The sequence below is a fragment of the Rhinoraja longicauda genome, chromosome 9 (assembly GCF_053455715.1).
Source record: "Rhinoraja longicauda isolate Sanriku21f chromosome 9, sRhiLon1.1, whole genome shotgun sequence".
Taxonomy (NCBI): domain Eukaryota; kingdom Metazoa; phylum Chordata; class Chondrichthyes; order Rajiformes; family Arhynchobatidae; genus Rhinoraja; species Rhinoraja longicauda.
Window position 1 is genome coordinate 2,264,346 of NC_135961.1, and position 21,231 is coordinate 2,285,576.

The 21,231-nt window shown below is 45.2% G+C and overlaps 1 protein-coding gene across 6 annotated transcripts in view; it reads right to left on the bottom strand.

The window, feature by feature from the left end:
• LOC144596441 (utrophin-like) overlaps positions 1–21,231 on the bottom strand; it is a 401,591-nt gene that overhangs the window by 310,949 nt on the left and 69,411 nt on the right. For all 6 annotated transcript variants that reach the window (XM_078404693.1, XM_078404692.1, XM_078404691.1 and 3 more), the window contains 5 exons: positions 19,077–19,169; positions 13,816–13,893; positions 7,008–7,100; positions 6,153–6,325; positions 2,229–2,344 (listed from right to left, as the gene is read on the bottom strand). In XM_078404693.1, coding sequence (XP_078260819.1) covers positions 2,229–2,344; positions 6,153–6,325; positions 7,008–7,100; positions 13,816–13,893; positions 19,077–19,169 — 553 coding nt within the window. The remainder of the gene's footprint in view (positions 1–2,228; positions 2,345–6,152; positions 6,326–7,007; positions 7,101–13,815; positions 13,894–19,076; positions 19,170–21,231) is intronic.

The following is a 21,231-nucleotide window of genomic DNA, read 5'->3' on the forward strand; positions in this document are numbered from 1 at the left end:
TGTAGATAACGAAGATGGTTTTCAAAAATGATAGCAGGCTTTTGATCAGTTGGACAAATGGGCTGAGGAATGGTTAATGGAGTTCAATGCAGATAAGTGCGAGGTGTCCATTTTGGGAAGTTAAACCAGAGCATGACCTTCACAGTGAATGGTGGGGTGGGAGCTGCTTTACGTCCTCGACGTCCACCCTGGGTAGTTCTAAGGGAATGGCAACATTTGCAGCAAAGCGTCAACGACGGTACTCTGCAGCACCAATTGCCACTTTTGACTGTTGTAGTTGACATACGAAAGAAGAAGTACAGTGAATGGCAGGGATCTGGGGAGTGTTGAAGAGCAGAGGATCGAGAAGTGCAGGTACATAGTTCCTTGAAAGTGGCGTCACAGATAGATAGAGTGGTCAAGGCCTTTGGAACTTTTGTCTGTATCAGTCAGGATATTGAGTAAAGAAGTGGGTATGTCATGTTACTGGGGTAGCGCAGCGGTAGAGTTGCTGCCTTACAACACCAGAGACCCAGGTTCAATCACGACTGCAGGCGCCGTTTGTACGTTCCAGGCATGTGAGTGAGGTAAATAAAAAAGAGGAAAAGAGCCGATCGCTTGCGCGAGGCGTATACCGGGGGTCAAAAAATTGGAAAATGTACCCACAAAATTACCCGTTTCAAGCCTCTTTTAGTGCATTTCAAAGTAAAAACAGACATTACAAAATAATGTGAATATGTCACTGTATATACTAATAACATTTTGAAGTAAATTCACACATTAATTGATAATCAGCCCAAAAAGGTGGTAATTGGCTTTTCTGCTGTGTTTTATATTTTAACCCCATCTTAATTTAGTTATATGATCTTGCACTGAAATTTAATATTTACTCATTACAGTTCCACCTCTAATTTTCTGGCACTCTTGGTTCCAGAGCTTTGCTGGTTTATCCAGCAGGCCAAGGAAGTCGGCTATGGGGATAGATGTGCCGGCTCCAGCTGGGGTGGAGTTCCAGAGCCCCGGCCGCAGGTTGCAAATTCAACCCACCGATCGGCCGTGGAAGTCCCGATGAGGTCGAGATTGGCTGCCTTGCCCAGCCTAGGTGCCACATTTTCGGGGAGACTTCCAGGGCGCGTGGGATTTTTCACGGAACCTCTAGCGACCTCTAGCGGAACCCTAGTGTTCATTACAAGCCTGTACATCATTTATTTTATTTTATTTTATTTCTTTTTTTCGATCCGATTTCTCCGTTGGTAAACGCGATTTTGGACAAAGTGAAAAACGCGGAAATCATGCAAAAAGCGCGGAAAATGGATTTTAAAAACGGGGAAATCCGCGGAAACGCGAGAAATTCACATGCCTGACGTTCTCCCTGTGCCCATGCGGGTTTTCTCCGGGTGCTCCGGTCTCCTCCCACATCCCAAAGACGTGCAGGTTTGTAGGTTAATTATCCACAATGTATAGGATAGAACAAGTGTACGGGTGATTGTGGTCGGTGCAGACTCAGTGGGCTGAAGGCCCTGTTTCCACACTGTACCACTGCACTAAAAACTAACAAGTTGCGCAAGATGTTGTGGCCGTATTTGGAGTATTGTGCTGGGTTTTGGTCACCCTGGTATAAGAAGGATGGCGTTCAGCTAGAAAGTGCAAAACAATTGACGAGGATCTTGCCAGGATTTTTGTGGATTTGAGCTACAGGGAGAGTTTGGGCAAGTTAGGACTATACTCCTTGCAGCACAGGAGGATAGGGGGCGATTTTATGTAAGGGAAATGGACAGGGTGAATGCACAGACTTTTCCCCGACAAAATGTGTAGGAAGGAACTGCAGATGCTGGTTTACACCAAAGATAGACACAATGCTGAAGTAACTCAGCGGGACAGGCAGCATCTCCGGAGAGAAGGAATGGGTGACGTTTCGGGTCAAGCCCCTTCTTCAGACTGAGTGTCAGGGTAGAGGGAGACAGAGATATGGAAGGGTAAGGTGTGAAGGCAAGAGATCAAAGGGGCTGAAGCTCAAGGGAAATGTAGAATGGTTAGCTATGGGGACGGTGACAAGGAGGCAAACAATCAGTAAAATTTAATCTGGAGGACAGTGAAACTAGTCGAAGAACTTGGACAGGTGAGGGATGGAGAGAGAGGAAAAGCAGGGGTTAATTGAAGTTAGAAAAAGTCAATATTCATACCGCTGGGTTACAACATTTCATCTGAATTCCATCTGAACCACACACTAGCATCACACAGCAGCTTACCTTCAGGATCCAGCAGCTTCTCTATCCCCAGATGTTTTCTAGCTGCACTAAAAGCATGTTCAAGCCGTTCCACCACAGACATCCTGGTAACTTTATCCCAACTGAACAAACCTGGTCTATAAGAGAAAGAGATTTAAAATATGTTTGACTAAAACTGAAACGTTATTTATTTAATTGAGCAGTGCCAGGAAGGCAGGGGGCGATTATGCGACATTCAATATAAACAATCATGTATTTGTTATGTTGCCTGCATTCAGTATGTTGCTTGTGGTCTGCTAGAGCCGATTCAAGAAATGTAAAAATTGATGATTATACATCAGCATCATCAATATCGCCACACAAAAAACAAGCACATATCCAAACAGCAGAACTGTGATAAATTGTGACGATCCTGTTCAAATGAACTGCAGGCACTCATGTAAGAGACAAAGAGATTAGATAGCAACCCATGGAAGACGGAACCCGGGACGACCAAACAAGACGCTGATGGAAGATGCACATGCAGAGACAAAAGGGGAGCTGGCCAGCTGTATGGAGGATAGAGATGTGTGGGGCGTCCATCACTGTGCCCGTCGGAAACCAGCACCACTGCCTCGCTAATGTTTTCAACAATTTTAATTAATTTTAATTAATCAATTAATCAGATGATAAGTACACTAAATAAGAATTTAGAAAGCAACGATTCAGTGATTTATATTTAAATTGAGAAATGTAGGTCAGAGGCCAAATGGAAAAAGAGGCAACTCACACAGTCATAGTCATACAACGGGGAAACAGGCCCTTCGGCCCAACTTGCCCACACTTACCAAATTTCCCATCTACACTAATCCCACCTGCCTGCATTTGGCCCAAATCCCGCAGAAGCTGTCCGATCCATGTAGCAATCCGATGTTTCTTAAATGTTGTGATAGTCCATGCCTCAACTACCTCCTCTGGCAGCTTGATCCATACACACGCCACCCTTTGTGTGAAAAAGTTACCCCTCAGATTACCCCTTAACTTCCCGATCTTCACATCTACCCGATCTATTCCTCTCATGATTTTATACACCTCAACGAGATCATCCTTCATCCACCTGCTCTCCAAGGAATAGAGTCCCAGCCTACTAAACCTCTCCTGATAGCTCTGACACTCAAGTCCTGGCAACATCCTCGTAAATCTTCTCTGCACCCTTTCCAATTGACAACATCTTTCCTACAATATGGTGCCCAAAACTGAACACAATGCTGTAAATGCGGCCTCACCAACGTCTTATATAACTGAAACATGACCTCCCAACTTCTATGCTCAATACTCTGACTGATGAAGACCAATGTTTCAAAATACTTGTTGACCATCCTATCTACCTGTGACTCCACCTTGAAGGAACTATGTACCTGCATTCCTAGATCCCTCTGCTCTACAACACTCCCCAGAGCCCTAACATTCACTGTGTAGGTCCTGCCCGTCTTAGACTTTGCTAACTGTAAAACCTCATATTTCTCTGTCTTAAATTCCATCAACCATTCCTCAGCCCACCTGGCTAACCAATCAAGATCCTGCTGCAAGTCTTGACAACCATCTTCACTATCTGCAAAACCACACACTTTTGCAACATCTGCAAACTTGCTAATCTTGCCACGTGTGTTCTCATCCTAATCATTGATGTAGATGACAAACAGTAACGGGCCCAGCACCGAACCCTGAGGCACACCACTAGTCACAGGCTTCCAGGCTGAAAACCACCTTCCATTATTTCACTTTCCTTTCTATTCAGCTATCTCTCCATGGACCCCATGTGATCTAACCTTCCAGAGCAGCCTACCATGTGGAACCTTGTCAAATGCTTTGCTGAAGTCCATATATACATCTACAGCTCTGCCCTCATCAACCTTTTTGCTCACATCTTCAAAAACCTCAGAGACACGACTTCCCACGTACAAAACCATGCTGACTATCCCTAATCAATAGACAATAGGTGCAGGAGTAGGCCATTCGGCCCATCGAGCCAGCACCGCCATTCAATGTGATCATGGCTGATCATTCACAATCAGTACCCCGTTCCTGCCTTAGACAATAGACAATAGGTGCAGGAGTAGGCCATTCGGCTCTTCGAGCCAGCACCGCCATTCAATGTGATCATGGCTGATCATTCTCAATCAGTACCCCGTTCCTGCCTTCTCCCCATACCCCCTGACTCCGCTATCATTAAGAGCTCTATCTAGTTCTCTCTTGAAAGCATCCAGAGAATTGGCCTCCACTGCCTTCTGAGGCAGAGAATTCCACAGATTCACAACTCTCTGACTGAAAAAGTTTTTCCTCGCCTCTGTTCTAAATGGCCTACCCCTTATTCTTAAACTGTGGCCCCTGGTTCTGGACTCCCCCAACATTGGGAACATGTTTCCTGCCTCTAGCGTGTCCAATCCCTTAATAAACTTATATGTTTCAATAAGATCCCCTCTCATCCTTCTAAATTCCAGTGTATACAAGCCTAGTCGCTCCAGTCTTTCAACATACGACAGTCCCGCCATCCCGGGAATTAACCTGGTGAACCTACACTGCACGCCCTCAATAGCAAGAATGTCCTTCCTCAGCCCTTGTCTATCTAAATGCACGTATATCCTATTCCTCAGAATACTCAAGTTCCACAGTCCATGGTAAAAATAGAGGAGAAATAGTCTCCTATTCTATAGAAATAGTCAAATCATAGAAATGAGAGCTGCCCATCTCGTGTGGCTCTACAGAGTTGACCGTTTCTATTCCTGAGGGTCCCACTCTCTCTCTCTCTCTCTCTCTCTCTCTCTCTCTCTCTCTCTCTACGTACCCTTGGCAGGAGTTCTGGGGATGTGGCAGCTCCTTTGTGAATTAACAATTGTTGCAAAAACAAACTTTTGCTTGGTTCCGTGAAACAATCAAACCAAGACAATTCTGGTGGCCAAGCCAGTTCACATGACAGACTGTTCACTGTTGAGTAAAATTCTAGTTCAGCCGCTGATCTGTTGTTGATTGCAGCCAGTTAACATTGGAACATTTCCGATGACAAGAGCCTCATTCCTATCCAGTGACCATTGTGAGAAGTGACCAACACTCCCTCATCTTCACTACTGACGTGCAGTGTTAATATGCGGGGATCGGTGGTTGGCGCGGACTCGGTGGGCCGAAGGGCCTGTTTCCACGCTGTATCTCTAAACTAAATTTGGACTGGTACATGGATAGGAAAAGTTTAGCGGGATATGGGCCAAACATGGACAGATGGAACTAATGTAGATGGGACACCTTGGTCAGCATAAGCAAGATGGTCTGTGGGACCTGCTTCCATGGTGCTTGGCTCTACAACATAAAAACTTCATGAAGTTTCAAACAATAAACTCCACCTCTGAAAAACGAGTCTGAGATGGATCTACTTTTAAAGCCATTATGGCTTGACCAGGACTTGGAAAACAAAATGTTGGCTGTGCTCAAATAAAAATGCAAATCAAACAGGCGTAAGACACTGAAAATATTTGTGTTTCTGCTGAATATCTTTGCTGGCAACAAACCTGCTTCAAATTGACATTTAAAATAAGTTGAAATAATTGTTCATCCAAGAATAACAGTAAGACACATTTAGATATCCCAACATTCCTCGATTGTACTGGCTGATGCACATTAGATAAATTGGGTCATTCTCCCACCAAAAACAAGTAAAATTGCAAAATTAAAATGTTTCAAATTTGCTGCACTGTAGTTTTGGAATAGTGAAATTAAAGATTGACTAAATTTCACTTTGAAACATTTCTTGTTCAAGGCTGCTGTCAGAATTTATTAGTATCCTTTTTAAAATTGATAGCAACTTTGCCAAGTCTTGAATGTCAAATTTTTCAAGCAGTCATGTGGTGTCATGTCAACCAAAAATGCTGTATTTCATACGACATCTTACATGCAGAATTATTAACAGACACTTACTTGTGCCGATGAAGAATAGCATTGAAAGCAAGTCCATCGGCCCAACTTTTCGTAAAATTTAGGACATTGACTTGTTTGTAGGACTGAGTAGATTGGCGAACCCAGCTGAGCAGAATCTTCTCACTGTTTGTCTGCTGCAGATCTGCCATTATGGCCTTCATTATATCCTTGACCTGAATCAAATATTTTACAATTAGTTTGTTGAAACAACGTGCAAAGATGATTTGTAATAACTATTCACAATCTCTGGCCGAAGATCTACAGGCAAGGAGAAACATCTGCCTCGACGGCTAAACATTACATATATTTCCAAATCCCAGAGATGATCTCTCCATGGGTGGAACCTGCATTGATTCCCGTAACTCTTTACTCTGTTTCAGTTCAGTTTAGTTTATTGTCACGTGTACCGAGGTACAGTGAAAAGCTTTTTTTGCGTGCTACCCAGTCAGCGGAGACAATACATGATTACAATCGATCCAAATATATTGTATAGATACATTTTAAGGGAATTACTTTTAGTGCAAGGTAAAGCCAGCAAAGTCTGACCGAGGATAGTCCGAGGGTCACCAAAGAGGTAGATAGTAGTTCAGCACTGCTCTCTGGTTGTGGTAGGATGGTTCAGTTGCCTGTTAACAGCTGGGAAGAAACTAGCCCTGAATCTGGAGGTGTGTGTTTTCACACTTATGTACCTTTTGCCAGAGGGGAGAAGAGGGAGTGGCCAGGATGAGACTCCTCCTTGATTGTGCTGCTGGCCTTGCCGAGGCAGCGTGAGGTATAAATGGAGTCAACGGAAGGGAGGTTGGTTTGTGTGACGGTCTGGGCTGCGTCCACAATTCGCTGCAATTTCTTGCTCACCTGCCAATGAAGAATGATGCTCCAAATAAGCCCAAGGGTCAGTTTATGGTTTCCATCTACAATATCACTTCCACCTATATTTACCAGCTCCACCTGGAAAAAAATATCACAATGAAGTATAATGCAGATTTCAACAAGACTTCCATCAAAACTGTCCAACTTATTTATGGGCCAGACTGACAACCTTAATTACTCCTGAAGGAAAGTCATGCAAAGAAAGAAGTTCCAACCTTCAGGCATCTCAACCATGCTCTGAAAAATAAACCTATGGAGCCCAATACAAAAGCACCAGCTGCCCAGAAGTAGTTGCAATAAAGAGTCAAGGGAATGAACGTGTGTTAGGATAGGCACAGACTCTAACCTGAGAGAGTACAGGCAGAAGCTTCATAAAAATATAAATCATTTTTAGAAGTATTTAATTCTTGATTCAGGAAAAAAGCATACTTTTAAGTACACTCCAGTGATTTTTATTATTATTGTATAAGTAGTAGAATCAAATGAATGCAGTTGCTGGTAAATACACAAATGGGCAAAATGTGCTGGAGTAACTTGGCAGGTCAGGTAGCATCTCCAGAGAAAATGGATAGGTGACATTTCGGGTCAGGACCCTTCCTCAGACTCTTGGTCCAAAACTGGGCCTGGAATCCAGGTGAGATGACAGCCCATGGATGCTGCCGGCCAGAGGAGAGGCTTGATTTTAGATTTTTTTAGATTTAGAGATACAGCGCGGAAACAGGCCCTTCGGCCCACCAAGTCCGCGCCGCCCAGCGATCCCCGCACATTAACACTATCCTACACACACTAGGGACAATTTTTACATTTACCCAGTCAATTAACCTACATACCTGTACGTCTTTGGAGTGTGAGAGGAAACCGAAGATCTCGGAGAAGACCCATGCAGGTCACGGGGAGAACGTACAAACTCCGTACAGACAGCGCCCATAGTCAGGATGGAACCTGGGTCTCCGGCGCTGCATTCGCTGTAAGGCAGCAACTCTACCGCTGTGCCACCGTGCCGCCATGGATCAGGAATCGTCGATGGTCGCAGCCCACAGGGGGCTGGAGAGCAGGTAAGGGCTGGCTGCGGTGGTGCCGGCAGCGGCAGGAGCAGCCAGGGCGGTGGCGCTGGTTACGGTTGCAGTAGTGGCCGGGCGGTGGTGATGGCGGCAGGCACGGCGTGGGAACGGCTGGGGTAGTGGCGGTGGTGATGGCAGCGGTGGAACAGACAGCACAGCTAGCGGCCGTGACCGCGGCGCCAGCCGGCACTGAGAGAGCCCGGTTGAGGGGTCAACGTGAGCCGGGTTCAGCGTGTGTAGCCGGCAGTAGGTCGGTCCATTATAACCGAAATCCATTATTAAGCAGTCTGTTAAAACGAGGGTTTACTGTTGATACATTTGGGTAGTCAGAGTGTGATCAGGGATAGTCCCATGTTGTACGTGGGACCTCGTGTCTTACAAATTTTGAAGAACTGACCAAGAAGATTAACAAAAGCAAGCTTCCAGACGTTGTCCATACGGTCTTTTGATAAGATTCTGCATGAAAGCTGCTTTGTTTGGAAGGTTAGATCACATGGGATTCAGTGAGAGCTAGCTGACTGGGTACAGAATTGGCTTCATGGAAGGAAGCAGTGGGCGATGATGGAAGGTTGTTTCTTGGACTGGAGCCCAGAGACTCGTGGTGTGCTTCAGCGATCGGTGTTACGCCCATTGGTGTGTGCGTTTTATTTGAACAATTTGAATGAGAATGCACAAGGCAGGCTGAGTAAATTCGCAATAGGTGGTATCATAGACAGAGAAGGTGGCTAACAAAAATGACAGCAACATCTTGATAAGCTGTGCAAGTCGACTGAGGAATAGCTAATGGAGCTTAATGCAGATGTGTGAGGTACACAGAACACAGAACGGTACAGCACGTGAACGGGAGCTGTGGCATTTTGGGTAGTCAAGTCATAGCAAGCCTTCAAGTGAATGGTAGAGACGTGGGGAATCTTGGAGAGCAGAGGGTTCAACCTGAAAGTGGCATCGCTGGTACATAGGGTGATAAAGGCGGCTTTTGATTTTTAAGCCTTCATCAATCAGATTACTGAGTATAGAATATAAAGACACAAAGTAACTTAGCAGGTCAGACAGCATCTTAGTTTAGAGATACAGCACGTAAACAGGTACCATAACAGCATTTAAAAGACAATGGACAATAGGTGCAGGAGCCAGCACCACCATTCAATGTGATCATGGCTGATCATTCTCAATCAGTACCCCGTTCCTGCCTTCTCCCCATACCCCCTGACTCCGCTATCCTTAAGAGCTCTATCAAGCTCTCTCTTGAATGCATTCAGAGAATTGGCCTCCACTGCCTTCTGAGGCAGAGAATTCCACAGACTTACAACTCTCTGACTGAAAAAGATTTTCCTCATCTCCGTTCTAAATGGCCTACTCCTTACTCTTAAACTGTGGCCCCTGGTTCTGGACTCCTCCAACATTGGGAACATGGATAAGGAAGCTTTAGTGGGATAAGTGCCAAACAGGCAATGGGACTAGCTTAAATGGGGCATCTTGGTTGGCATGGACTAGTTCAGCCGAAAGGTTCGTTTCTGTGCTCTACGATTCAAACCCGAAATACGGTCAATGCATTGATGCTCCAGGTATCAGACAATGAGGCAGCTGCCACAGGAAGGGGAGAAAACAAATGCCGTTCACCAACCACTCAATTGCCGTTCACCAACCACTCAATTCCCTGACCAGTCAGGTGGCCACGGTGGCGCAGCGGTAGAGCTGCTGCCTTACAGCGCCTGCAGCACCAGAGACCCGGGTTCATTCCCAACTACAGGTGCCGTCTGTACGGAGTTTGTACGTTCTACCCATGACCTGCGTGGGTTTTCTCCAAGATCTTCGGTTTCCTCCCACACTCCAAAGACGTGCAGGTATGTAGGTTGATTGGCTTGGTGCATGTGTAAATTGTTCCTAGTGTGTATCGGACAGTGTTGATGTGTGGGGATCGCTGGTCAGTGCGGACTAGGTGGGCCGAAGGGCCTGTTTCTGCGCTGTATCTCCAAACTAAATCCCACAGGCCCCATGGTACATGCAGTCAGTCGACATCTCTCAAAAGGAGGCAGCGTTACCCATATGAAGTTCATCTCCAAGGAGCGCTGTAGCTTAGCAACAAATTGGCTTTCAGAAGAAGTGCTGGAAGACTAATGAATTTTACCAGACAAGCGAACAGAACATGTAATAGAACATCTGGGAGAGTAAAGGAAGTGTGGGAATGAAATTGGAAGATAAATTAAGCAAACAAAGAGCAGGTATTAGATACTGGGAAGTAAAGTTTAAGAAAATCGAGCACTTTTAATGTCACAAAGTACAAGAGGACAATCAAAGAAACTGTGGTGCCGATTAAGGATCAAGGGTGCAAGTGGAGAATGTGGGTTAGGTGCTTAATAAATATTTTCTGATTGTACCAAAAGGGCATTGTGCTAAATGTCATAGATAATGCGAACAAGTGCGAAATACTGGATGGGATAAACACTAAATAAAACAGAAAGTTTGTACGTTCTTCCCGTGGGTTTTCTCCGAGATCTTCGGTCTCCTCCCACACTCCAAAGACATGCAGGTTTGTAGGTTAATTGGCTTGGTATAAATGTAAAATTGTCCCTGGTGCGTGCAGGGCAGTGTTAATGTGTGGGGATCGCTGGTTGGCACGGACTCGGCGGGCCTGTTTCCGCACTGTCTATACCACCAGCTTCAGGCAAAATGTATCCATGGCAGTGGAAAGAACAGAGTACACTGTAGTGGTTTCTTTCAACTACAATTTTTCAATCCTCATCGCCAATAGTCCGACAGTACCAAAAAGGAAACAAGTATTTTGAGTTGTGAATTTGTGGAATTCTCTGCCACAGAGGGCAGTGGAGGCCAAATCACTGGATGAATTTAAGAGAGAGTTAGATAGAGCTCTGGGGGCTAGTGGAATCAAGGAATATGGTGAGAAGTTGGGCACCGGTTACTGATTGTGGATGATCAACCATGATCACAATGAATGGCAGTGCTGGCTCGAAGGGCCGAATGGCCTCCTCCTGCACCTATTTTCTATGTTTCTATTTTGAGACTTTAATAAATTTCAAAATCAATGCATAACCAACAAAATAACTATCAAAATCACAGTGTGACCATTTTGGGTTTTTTTTCCTGAAATACTGAGCTCATAATTCATTACTCATTTCCTTTTCAGTTTGTAATTTGAAACCTTCATTGGTGTTGTAAGTAACTGATGCATTAAAATTATTTTGTAGGAAGGAACTGCAGACGCTGGTTTAAACCGAAGATAAGGCACAAAAAGCTGGAGTAACTCAGCGGGTCAGACAGCATCTCTGGAGAGAAGGAATAGGCAACATTTCGGCTCGAGACCCTTCTTCAGTCGTGCTAGATGACAAGAGAGGCTCTCGTTTGGAAACAGGAGGCATGAGCCACTTATGGTCAGCTTGGATCAAGTAGACACAAAATGCTGGAGTAACTCAGCGGGTCAGGCAGCATGTCAGGAGAGAAAGAATGAGTGACGTTTTGGGTCGTGACCCTTCTTCAGACTGAATATTAACAGAGGAGTGGAAAATTTGAGGCGGTTGATGTCGTGCCAGCAGTTGGAAAGGTCCAATGAAAGTAGATGGCCAGCCGGGGCAGTCCAAGAGGAGGGGGTCCGTTTGGGACGGGAGAAGGGGTCATCACTGGGTGGTGAGGACTCCTTCCCATGGAAAAAGGCCCGGAGATGGAGGCGACGGAAGAAGAACACCACATCGTGGCGGACCCGGAACTCGTTGAGGTGGGGGCGGAGGGGAACAAAGGTGAGGCCTCTGCTGAGGACAGACCGTTCGTATCTGAAATGGGGAGGTCAGGGGGGGGATGGTGAACACCCGGCAAGTGTGGGGGTTGGGGTCGGATGAAGAAAGGTGAGCAGATGGGAGGTCGAGGCGATGTCTGAAGTAGTGTCTCGACCCGAAACGTCACCCATTCCTTCTCTCCCGAAATGCTGCCTGTCCCGCTGAGTTACTCCAGCATTTTGTTTCTACCTTCGATTTAAACCAGCATCTGCAGTTATTTTCCTACTCAACTTGGATCAAGTATATCCGTGGAAGAGTTTTGGGGACTGAGGAGCACATCGAATAAGTCAGAAGGGCTAAAATCAGCAGGGCATAAAGGGGTCAAGGAATTAGTCCTGCCAAATAAGATTAAGGAAAATTCAATGACATGTTATGTACATTAAGGGAAAGAGGGCAACTGGAGGGAAAATAGGGCCCCTCCAAAACCAAAGCTGTCATCTCTGTATAGAACCGCAGGAGATGGGCAAGGCACGGTGGTGCAGCGGTAGAGTTGCTGCCTCACAGCGTCGGAGACCCGGGTTCCATCCCGACTACGGGTGCTGTCTGTACGGAGTTTGTACGTTCTCCCCGTGAACTGCGTGGGTTTTCTCCGAGATCTTCGGTTTCCTCCCACACTCCAAAGATGTACAGGTATGTAGGTTTATTGGCTTGGTAAATGTGAAAATTGTCCCAAATGTGTGTACGATAGTGTTAATGTGCGGGGATCGCTGGTCGGCGCGGACCCGGTGGGCCGAAAGGGCCTTTTTCGGTGCTGTATCTCTAAACTACTCCGAGTCTTTCTCCTCTGTTTTTTTTAAAACCGTGGACAATAAACACAAAGGCTGGGGAACTTGGGAGAGTGCCTGACCATATATATCTGCGGGAAGCTTGAGAAGAAATTGCAGGAGCCCTGGCTGAGATATACAAATCATTATTACACACTGATGAGGTACCGCTTGTCTTGATCAGTATAAAAATTATTTTGTTAAAATCACTTTGCCTTGCTATTTCAACACAACATTTTAAAGACTGACAGCTGACATGTTAACGTTCACTCTGTCCTCGTCTTGGACTTTCATCAGTGTAATTATCCCAGGTGATTTCTGGGCCACACTGGTGCACACCACAGAACTCGGGAATCACCACAAGGGGCAGCTTGAAGGAGGTATAGAAAATCATGAGGGACATAGCACAGACGTAAAAAACATTTACCCCTGGAAGGGGTGTCAAAGACAGCAAGGCATAGGTTTAACATGAGTTGTGCGAAGGTTAGAAGTGGTCTTTCACACTGGCTGGTTCGGGCCTGCAGTGTGCAGCCTGAATAGATGGTGGAGACAAGAGACTCTCACAAATTTCTGCAGCATCCAGAGAAGTATTTGAATGCGAAAGCATATATAAGACCATGAACCCAAGGTGAGTAAATGGATTAGTGAAGATAGGTAGAGGGGGCAGCGTGAACATGAAGGGTAGACACAAAGTGCTGCTGGAATAACAAGAAGGGTCTCGACCCGAAACGTCACCCATTCCTTCTCTCCAGAGATGCTACCTGTCCCGTTGAGTTACTCCAGCATTTTGTGTCAATGCTTGGTTTAAACCAGCATCTGCAGTTCCTTCCTACACATGAAGGGCATGTTTCTACGCTGTATGACTCCATGACTCTTAAGTCTAAATCACTCTTTCTACTCATTTAAATTGTATACCCCAAATCATTGACATGAATTAATTTTGGTGTCTTCATTTACAATTGATTCAATAAATTATCCAAACAGCTCTTTTTTTAAAAATCTTTAGAGCCCACAAATAGCAAAGACATCAAATGAGAAACAAAACAACTCAGTGACTTGGGCTTCAAGCTCTAGATCATCAATTTAGACAGCTCTAGATACACGTATAAAAATTGCATGCAACACAATGCACCACCGTTTGAATTAAGTCGAGGATGAATTCTTCAAAACAATAACTCACCTTATTTTGCTGCAGAACATGCAGAACTCTGTTGACATTGTTGAGAGCATGTACTCTGGTCGTACCACGTTCTTTGGTCTGTTGGAAGATGAGATATTTCAGAAAGACAATTAAAATAGAGCTAATGAAGCAATTAACAATCAGAAACTGGATTACCTATATAAATAGGTGCTAAAAAAATATTCCTAATGAGCCGCTATTGTATCGGAAATGAGAAACATAGATATTACTGTTGAAATGAGCAAACTGCAAACATACAACAGTCACTTAATATTCCTCTAATACAATCAAATTCAGCAGAATACCCTCAAACTCATCTCGACCAAACTGCCACCCTGCCCTATCTCAAATACTTCTGTCTCCATCACAGGGACAGACAATCAACTGGTGTCCACTACAAACCTACCAACTCCCACAATTATCAAGACTACGCCTCATTCCACCCTGCCCTTGCAAAGATGCTATCCCCCATTCTTGGACATCTGAGACGTCCCCTTTCTTCAGTAAATGTGGTTCCCAATCACTGTCAGAGATGGGTACCCAAAGATAATAGAGCGAAGCAAGATAGACCACTCTGTCAAAGTCACCTATACTGAAGTGTAGACAATAGGTGCAGGAGGAGGCCATTTGGCCCTTCGAGCCAGCACCACCATTCAATGTGATCATGGCTGATCATTCTCAATCAGTACCCCGTTCCTGCCTTCTCCCCATACCCTCTGACTCCGCTATCCTTAAGAGCTCTATCTAGCTCTCTCTTGAATGCAAAGGAGACATGTAGTACGCAAAGGAGACATTTTAGTAAGCAAAACCCGCCATCCATTATGCCTCTCGCAGTGTAATCAGTGTTTTGGGGGAACAGTATTTGTGATGATACCATAAACATGCAGAATATATCTCATCTATCACTTCACAGATTTTTTGTTATTTTTCTTTTAAAATGTTTCTGCAAGTTTCTGCCGACTAAAATGGCGGCATGACATACATACTAGGGTTTTTAGGGTGGAGTGGTCTATCTTGCTCTGCTCTATTATCTTTGGTTCCCAGTCACTGTCAGAGATGGATACCTCACCTGCATCTCCTGTGTCCCGTAGTTCTGCTCACCTTTCACCCCACCAACCTCCGTGTCCAAGAAATAATTTCCTGATATTTCCGTCACCTCCAACAGGATACTGCCACCAGTCACATCTTCCCACCCCTACTCCTTCTCGCCTTCCACAGTGACTGCTCCCTCCACAACTCCTTGGTTCACTCATCCCTTCCCACCCAAACCACCCCCTCCCCGGGTACTTTCCGCTGTAACCGTAGATGAACACCAATCCCTATACCTTCTCCCTTGCCTCCATCCGGGGACACAACAGTCCTTATAGGTGAGACAGAGGTTCAGGTGCACCACCTCTAACCTCATCTACGGCATCTGGTGTTCCCGATATGGCCACCTGTACATTGGCAAGACCAAGCGTGGAAACGGCAAGCACTTGCGCTCAGTCCGTCAAGGCCTACCGCATCTCCTGATTGCTAACTATTTTCAGTCCCCTTCCCATTCAGACCTTTCAGTCTTGAGCCTCCTCCGTTGCCAGAGGATGGCCACATGCAAACTGAGGAACAGTCTGAAGAAGGGTCTCGACCCAAAACGTCACCCATTCTTCTCTCCAGAGATGCTGCCTGACCCGCTGAGTTACTCCAGCATTTTGTGTCTATGAACAGTACCTAATATTCTGCTTGGGTAGCTTACAACCCAATGGTATGAACACTGAATTCTGTAATTTGAGGTAACCTCTAACAACCCACTCCTCCCCTCTCCTCTCCCCCACATCCCTCCTTTCTCCCCCACACACCCGTCTCCCGCAGCTGGACTCTCACTTATTTCTCCTCTCCCCTTACATTCCTTTCTTACATTTGCCACTCTTCTATCCTTTTGTCTCACACCTTCTGTTTTTCATCTCTGGCCTTTGTCCAACCGTCTGCCTATCAGAAACCCTCCTTGCCTGTGTTTCATGTATTACATGCCACAATAGACAATAGGTGCAGCAGGAGGCCATTCAGCCCTTTGAGCCAGCACTGCCATTCACTGTGATCATGGCTGATCATCCACAATCAGTACCCCTGTTCCTGCCTTCACCCCATATCCCTTGACTCCTCTATCTTTAAGAGTAATATCTAACTCTCTCTTGAAAGCATCCAGAGAATCGGCTTCCACTGCCTTCTGAGGCAGAAAATTCCACATTTTGCCCTGCTCCTCCTCTCTTCCAGCTTTATTTCACACCCTCACCCCCCCCCCCAGCTCCCCAAATCAGTCTGAGAAAGGGTCCACAAAACGTCACCTACTTGGGTGGCATAGTGGCGCTGCTGTACAGTTGCTGCTTTACAGCACCAGACCCAGGTTTGATCCTGACTACGGGTGCTGTCTGTACGGAGTTTGTATGTTCTTCCTGTGAGTGCATGAGTTTACTCCAGGTGCACCAGTTTCCTCCCACACTCCAAAGACGTACAGGTTTGTAACTGGCTTCTGTAATTTGTCCCTGGTGTGGAGGCTAGTGCTAATGAACAGGGTGATTGCTGGTCGGTGCGGACTCCATGAGCCGAAGGGCCTGTTTCCACACTAAAGTCTATTCATGCCCTCCAGGGATGCTGCCTCACTAGCTAATGACTCCGACACTGTGTCCTTTCTTCCAGCATAAAGTAATGCCAACTTGGAAAATAACATTTTCTGTTGCTTTAGCTTGTGATGCTTCACGGCTTTGCCTCAGAAGGCAGTGGAAGCCGATTCTCTGGATGCTTTCAAGAGAGAGTTAGATATTACTCTTAAAGATTTTGCGGTTGCAGCTTCTAGACTGTGGAACAGCATCCCTCTCCCCATCAGAACTGCCCCCTCCATCGACTCCTTTAAGTCCAGGCTCAAAACCTATTTCTACTCCTTAGCGTTTGAGGCCCTCTGAGGGGGGGCTGTGAAGTTTATGTATGTGCTGTTATGTTTGTGTGCCATTGTATGTTCGTTTCTTAGTACCTGAACTGATGTACAGCACTTTGGTCAACGTGGGTTGTTTTTAAATGTGCTATACAAATAAAATTGACTTGACTTGACATGACTTATCAAAAGCCTTACTAAAATCCATATATACAACATCCACTGGCCGACCTTCACTCATCTCCTTCAAAACGTCCTCAAAAGACTGAATCAAGTTTGTGCGAAACGACCTGGCACACACAACCCCATGCTGGCTATTCCTAATTAGCTGATTCTCGTACAAATGTGAGTAATTCCTACCTCGAAGAATTCTCTCCAATAGTTTCCCTACCATTGATGCAAGGATCACCGGCCTATAGTTCTCTCTACTTCCTTTCCGAAACAAAGAAACAACATTGGCTGCTTTCCAGTCCTCCACGACCTAGCCTGTGGCTAGAGGAAACAAAAAACAAAGCCCCGCAATCTCCTCTCTTGCTTCCCTCAAATAGCCTGGGATACACCCCATCAGGCCCTGGGGACTTGATATTCTTCAAGAGCCTCAGAACCATCACTCTCTCTATTTTAAACTGTCCTAGCATATTTGTATTCTCCACATTCATCTCCCTGCCCTCCAAGTCCTTCTTCTCGGTGAATACACTTCCATCTCCACGTCACGCTGCCACGGCTGGGCCAGCAGCATAATCAAGGACCAGTTTCAACCTGGTCACTCGCTCCTCCCCTCTCCCATCGGGCAAGATGTACTGAAGTTTAAAAACGCCTCCTTCCAGATTCAGGAACAGTTTCTTCTCAGCTGTTATCAGACAACTGAACCGTCCTCTCACCAGGTAGAGTACAGTCCTGACCTCCAATCTACCACATTGGAGATCTTTGAGCTCTCTTTGGAGTCAGAGTCTAAAGGATCTTTAACGGACTTTATCTTGCACTAAATGTTATACCCTTTATCCTGCATCTGTGCACTGTGGACAGCTTGATTGTAATCATGTATAATCTTTGCATTGACTGGATAGCACACCACAAAAAGCTTTTCACTGTACCTCAGTACACTTGACAATAATTAATTAAACTAAATTGCAGATGTTTAGTACCTCACCTACATGCGCCAAGCATAGATTTTCTCCTTTATCCTTGTGAGACCCTACCTTCTCCCTGGTCACTCCCTGGTCAAACGTCGAACCAATTCCCCTTTCAGTAAATGTTTGCATCATATTGGCCCTTGCATGAAAATCAACCATGTATTTGCCACAGAGAGTTCAATTTTAGAGTCATAGAATGATACAGTGTGGAAACAGGCCCTTCGGCCCAACTTGCCCACACCGGCCAACATGTCCCAGCTACACTAGTCCCACCTACCTGTGTTTGGTCCATATCCCTCCAAACTTGTCCTATCCATGAACATGTCTAACTGTTTCTTAAACGATGGGATAGTCCCAGCCTCAACTACCAGCTTGTTCCACACCCTTTGTGTGAAAAAGTTACTCCTCAGATTCCTATTAAATCTTTGGTATTTATTCACAAAATGCTGGAGTAACTCAGCAGGTCAGGCAGCATCTCAGGAGAGAAGGAATGGGTGACGTTTCGGGTCGAGACCCTTCTTCAGACCTATTAAATCTTTTTTCCTTCACCTTGAACCTCTGTCCTCTGATCCTCGATTCCCCCACTCTGGGCAAGAGACTCTGTGCATCTACCCGATTTGTTCCTCTTAAGATTTTATACACCTCTAGAAGATCATTGATCAGGCAATTGTTTTATTATTTCTTGATGCTGTTCCCAATGGTTAAAACACACAATCTGGACCCAACATGCTCATTTCTAACACAAGATGGGAGGGGAGTGCAGATTTGATGAATTATGAGCCCAGTGAGTTAGATTATTATTACTGCTGCCACAAAATGACTTTGAAACTGATGCAGAAAAAAATAAATTCCTCAGCAGAAATAACATTTTAAACCTAAAAACATTCTTCTTCAGCTTAATCATTCTCATCCCTTTCAACTTTAATCTCAGCAGTTAAGATAACTGACAAAGCTGGAGAAAAAAAATTGCTGTCTCCATATTACCCTTAGAGATTCTAATCTGCAAAACTAGATAGTTTCCATCAAAAACTTTCTGAAGCATAAGGTATTAGCGTATAAAGCCCTGTAGACTGGTCAAAGAATAACATTAAGCAAGGCACCTCTGTGCCCACATTTAACAGCTTAAGAAAAAATGGCATCATTGCAAATCGGTCCTATCTTGTCTGGTAAAAACATACAGTGCAATTGAATTTTGTGTCGTTAGTAAAATAAAAATTCCTCACAAACACACGTCCTGTGAGCCCTTCCAGAAGATCCAAGAGTTTTCGGCCATCTTGGAGATCATCAAATAAATCCTTGATCGGTGGTTTTCCATTCTGCAGCAGAAACACAGAATTAAAAAGGGCCAAATTTGAAAAACATTCTGCAGAACTGCTCTTCTGTCTTTAGCAACAGATCATCACAGCTTAGTCCTGGGGGAAATGCAAAGTTCATTTATATACGATATGAGCAATTCACTGCACAAGCCTTATAGTTAACTCTTCTTCTAAACTCAGAAACAAAACTGATGAACAAAGCTTTTAACTCACCCAAAATTTACAACTGATACACTGTTTTGTCATCATCGATAAAATAACTATAAAATATTGCGGTGGAACTGCTTCTTACAAGCACAAGAGTCCACTCCAAAGACAAACAGGTTTGTAGGTTAACTGGCTTGGTATAATTTAAATTGTCCCTAGTGTGTGTAGGACAGTGTAAGTTTGCGGGGATTGCTGGTCGGCGCGGACTCGGTGGGTCGAAGGGCCTGTACTTGCGCTGAATCTCAAAATTAAACTCCTAATCAAGCATGTTGATGTTCACTGTTTCCAAATCACTAATCTTTCCAGAGACAGTCATAGAGTCGTACAGCATGGAAACAGGCCCTTCAGCCCAACTGTCCCATCTATACCAGTCCCACCTGCCTATGTTTGACCCATATCTCTCCAAACCTGTCCTATCCATGCACCTGTCTAAATGTTTCTTAAATATTGTGATAGTACCTGCCTCAACTACCTCCTCCGGCAGCTCGGTCCATACACCCACCACCATTTGTGTGAAAACGTTACCCCCTCAGGTTCCTATTAAATCTTTCTCTTCTCACCTTAAAACTATGTCCTCTGGTTCTCGATTCCCCTACTCTGGGAAAGATACTCTGTGCGTCTACCCAATCTATTCCTGTCATGATTTTGTACACGTCTCTAAGATCACTCCTCATCGTCCTGTGCTCTGAGGAATAAAGTCACAGCCTGCTCAACCTCTCCCTATAGCTCAAGACCTAGATTCCTGGCAACATCCTCAATTGAATGGCGGAATAGACTCGATGGACCAAATGGCTCAATTCTGCTCCTGCAACTTATGATCTTATGACCTGGTGAGCCATCCCCGGCTCTCACCGTCTCCCTGGCCGCTTAGAGCCCGGGCTTCCGATCCCACTCCTGACTCGCAAGGTGCACCAGCGAGCCTTTCTTCGCCCATTCTTCTAAACTCCAACGAGTACCGGCCCTGTGCCGTTAAACGGTTATCATATATTAAACCTAATCGTTCCTGGGATCACCCTCATGAATCTCCTCTGAACCCTCTCCACTGCAAGCACATCCTTCCTCAGATATGGGCCCACAAACAGCAACGGTCTCTGCACAGATCCTTGTGGAACTCCACTGGCCACAGACCACCTGCTGGAGTATTTGCCTTCCACCACAACCCTCTTGTCCTCTATGAATATGCCAGCTCCAAAACCATACGACCAAGGCATCGTAAATCCCGTAAATTCCAACCAAATGGGTAGGCCTACCATGACAGCCCTTAGAAAAAGCCTAACTAAAATCCACATCTACAACATCCACTGCCCCACCTTTATCAATCTCCTTTGTCACCTCTTTCCTCAAAAAACTCAATCCAGTTAGTGAGACACGTTCTGCCGCATACAAAGTCATGCTGGTTATCCCTATTTAACTCATTCTCTTCCAAATGGGAGTAAATCCTATCTCAAAAAATTCTCTCCCTACCATTAACGTGAGGTTCACCGGCCTGTAGTTCCCTGGATTCTCTCTACTTCCTTTCTTAAACAAAGGGATGACATTGGTCACCCTAGGCTTGTATACACTGGAATGTAGAAGGATGAGAGGGGATCTTATCGAAACGTATAAGATTATTAAGGGGTTGGACACGTTAGAGGCAGGAAACATGTTCCCAATGTTGGGGGAGACCAGAACAAGGGGCTACAGTTTAAGAATAAGGGGTAGGCCATTTAGAACGGAGATGAGGAAAAACTTTTTCAGTCAGAGAGTTGTGAATCTGTGGAATTCTCTGCCTCAGAAGGCAGTGGAGGCCAATTCTCAGAATGCATTCTAGAGAGAGCTAGGTAGAGCTCTTAAGGATAGCGGAGTCAGGGAGTAT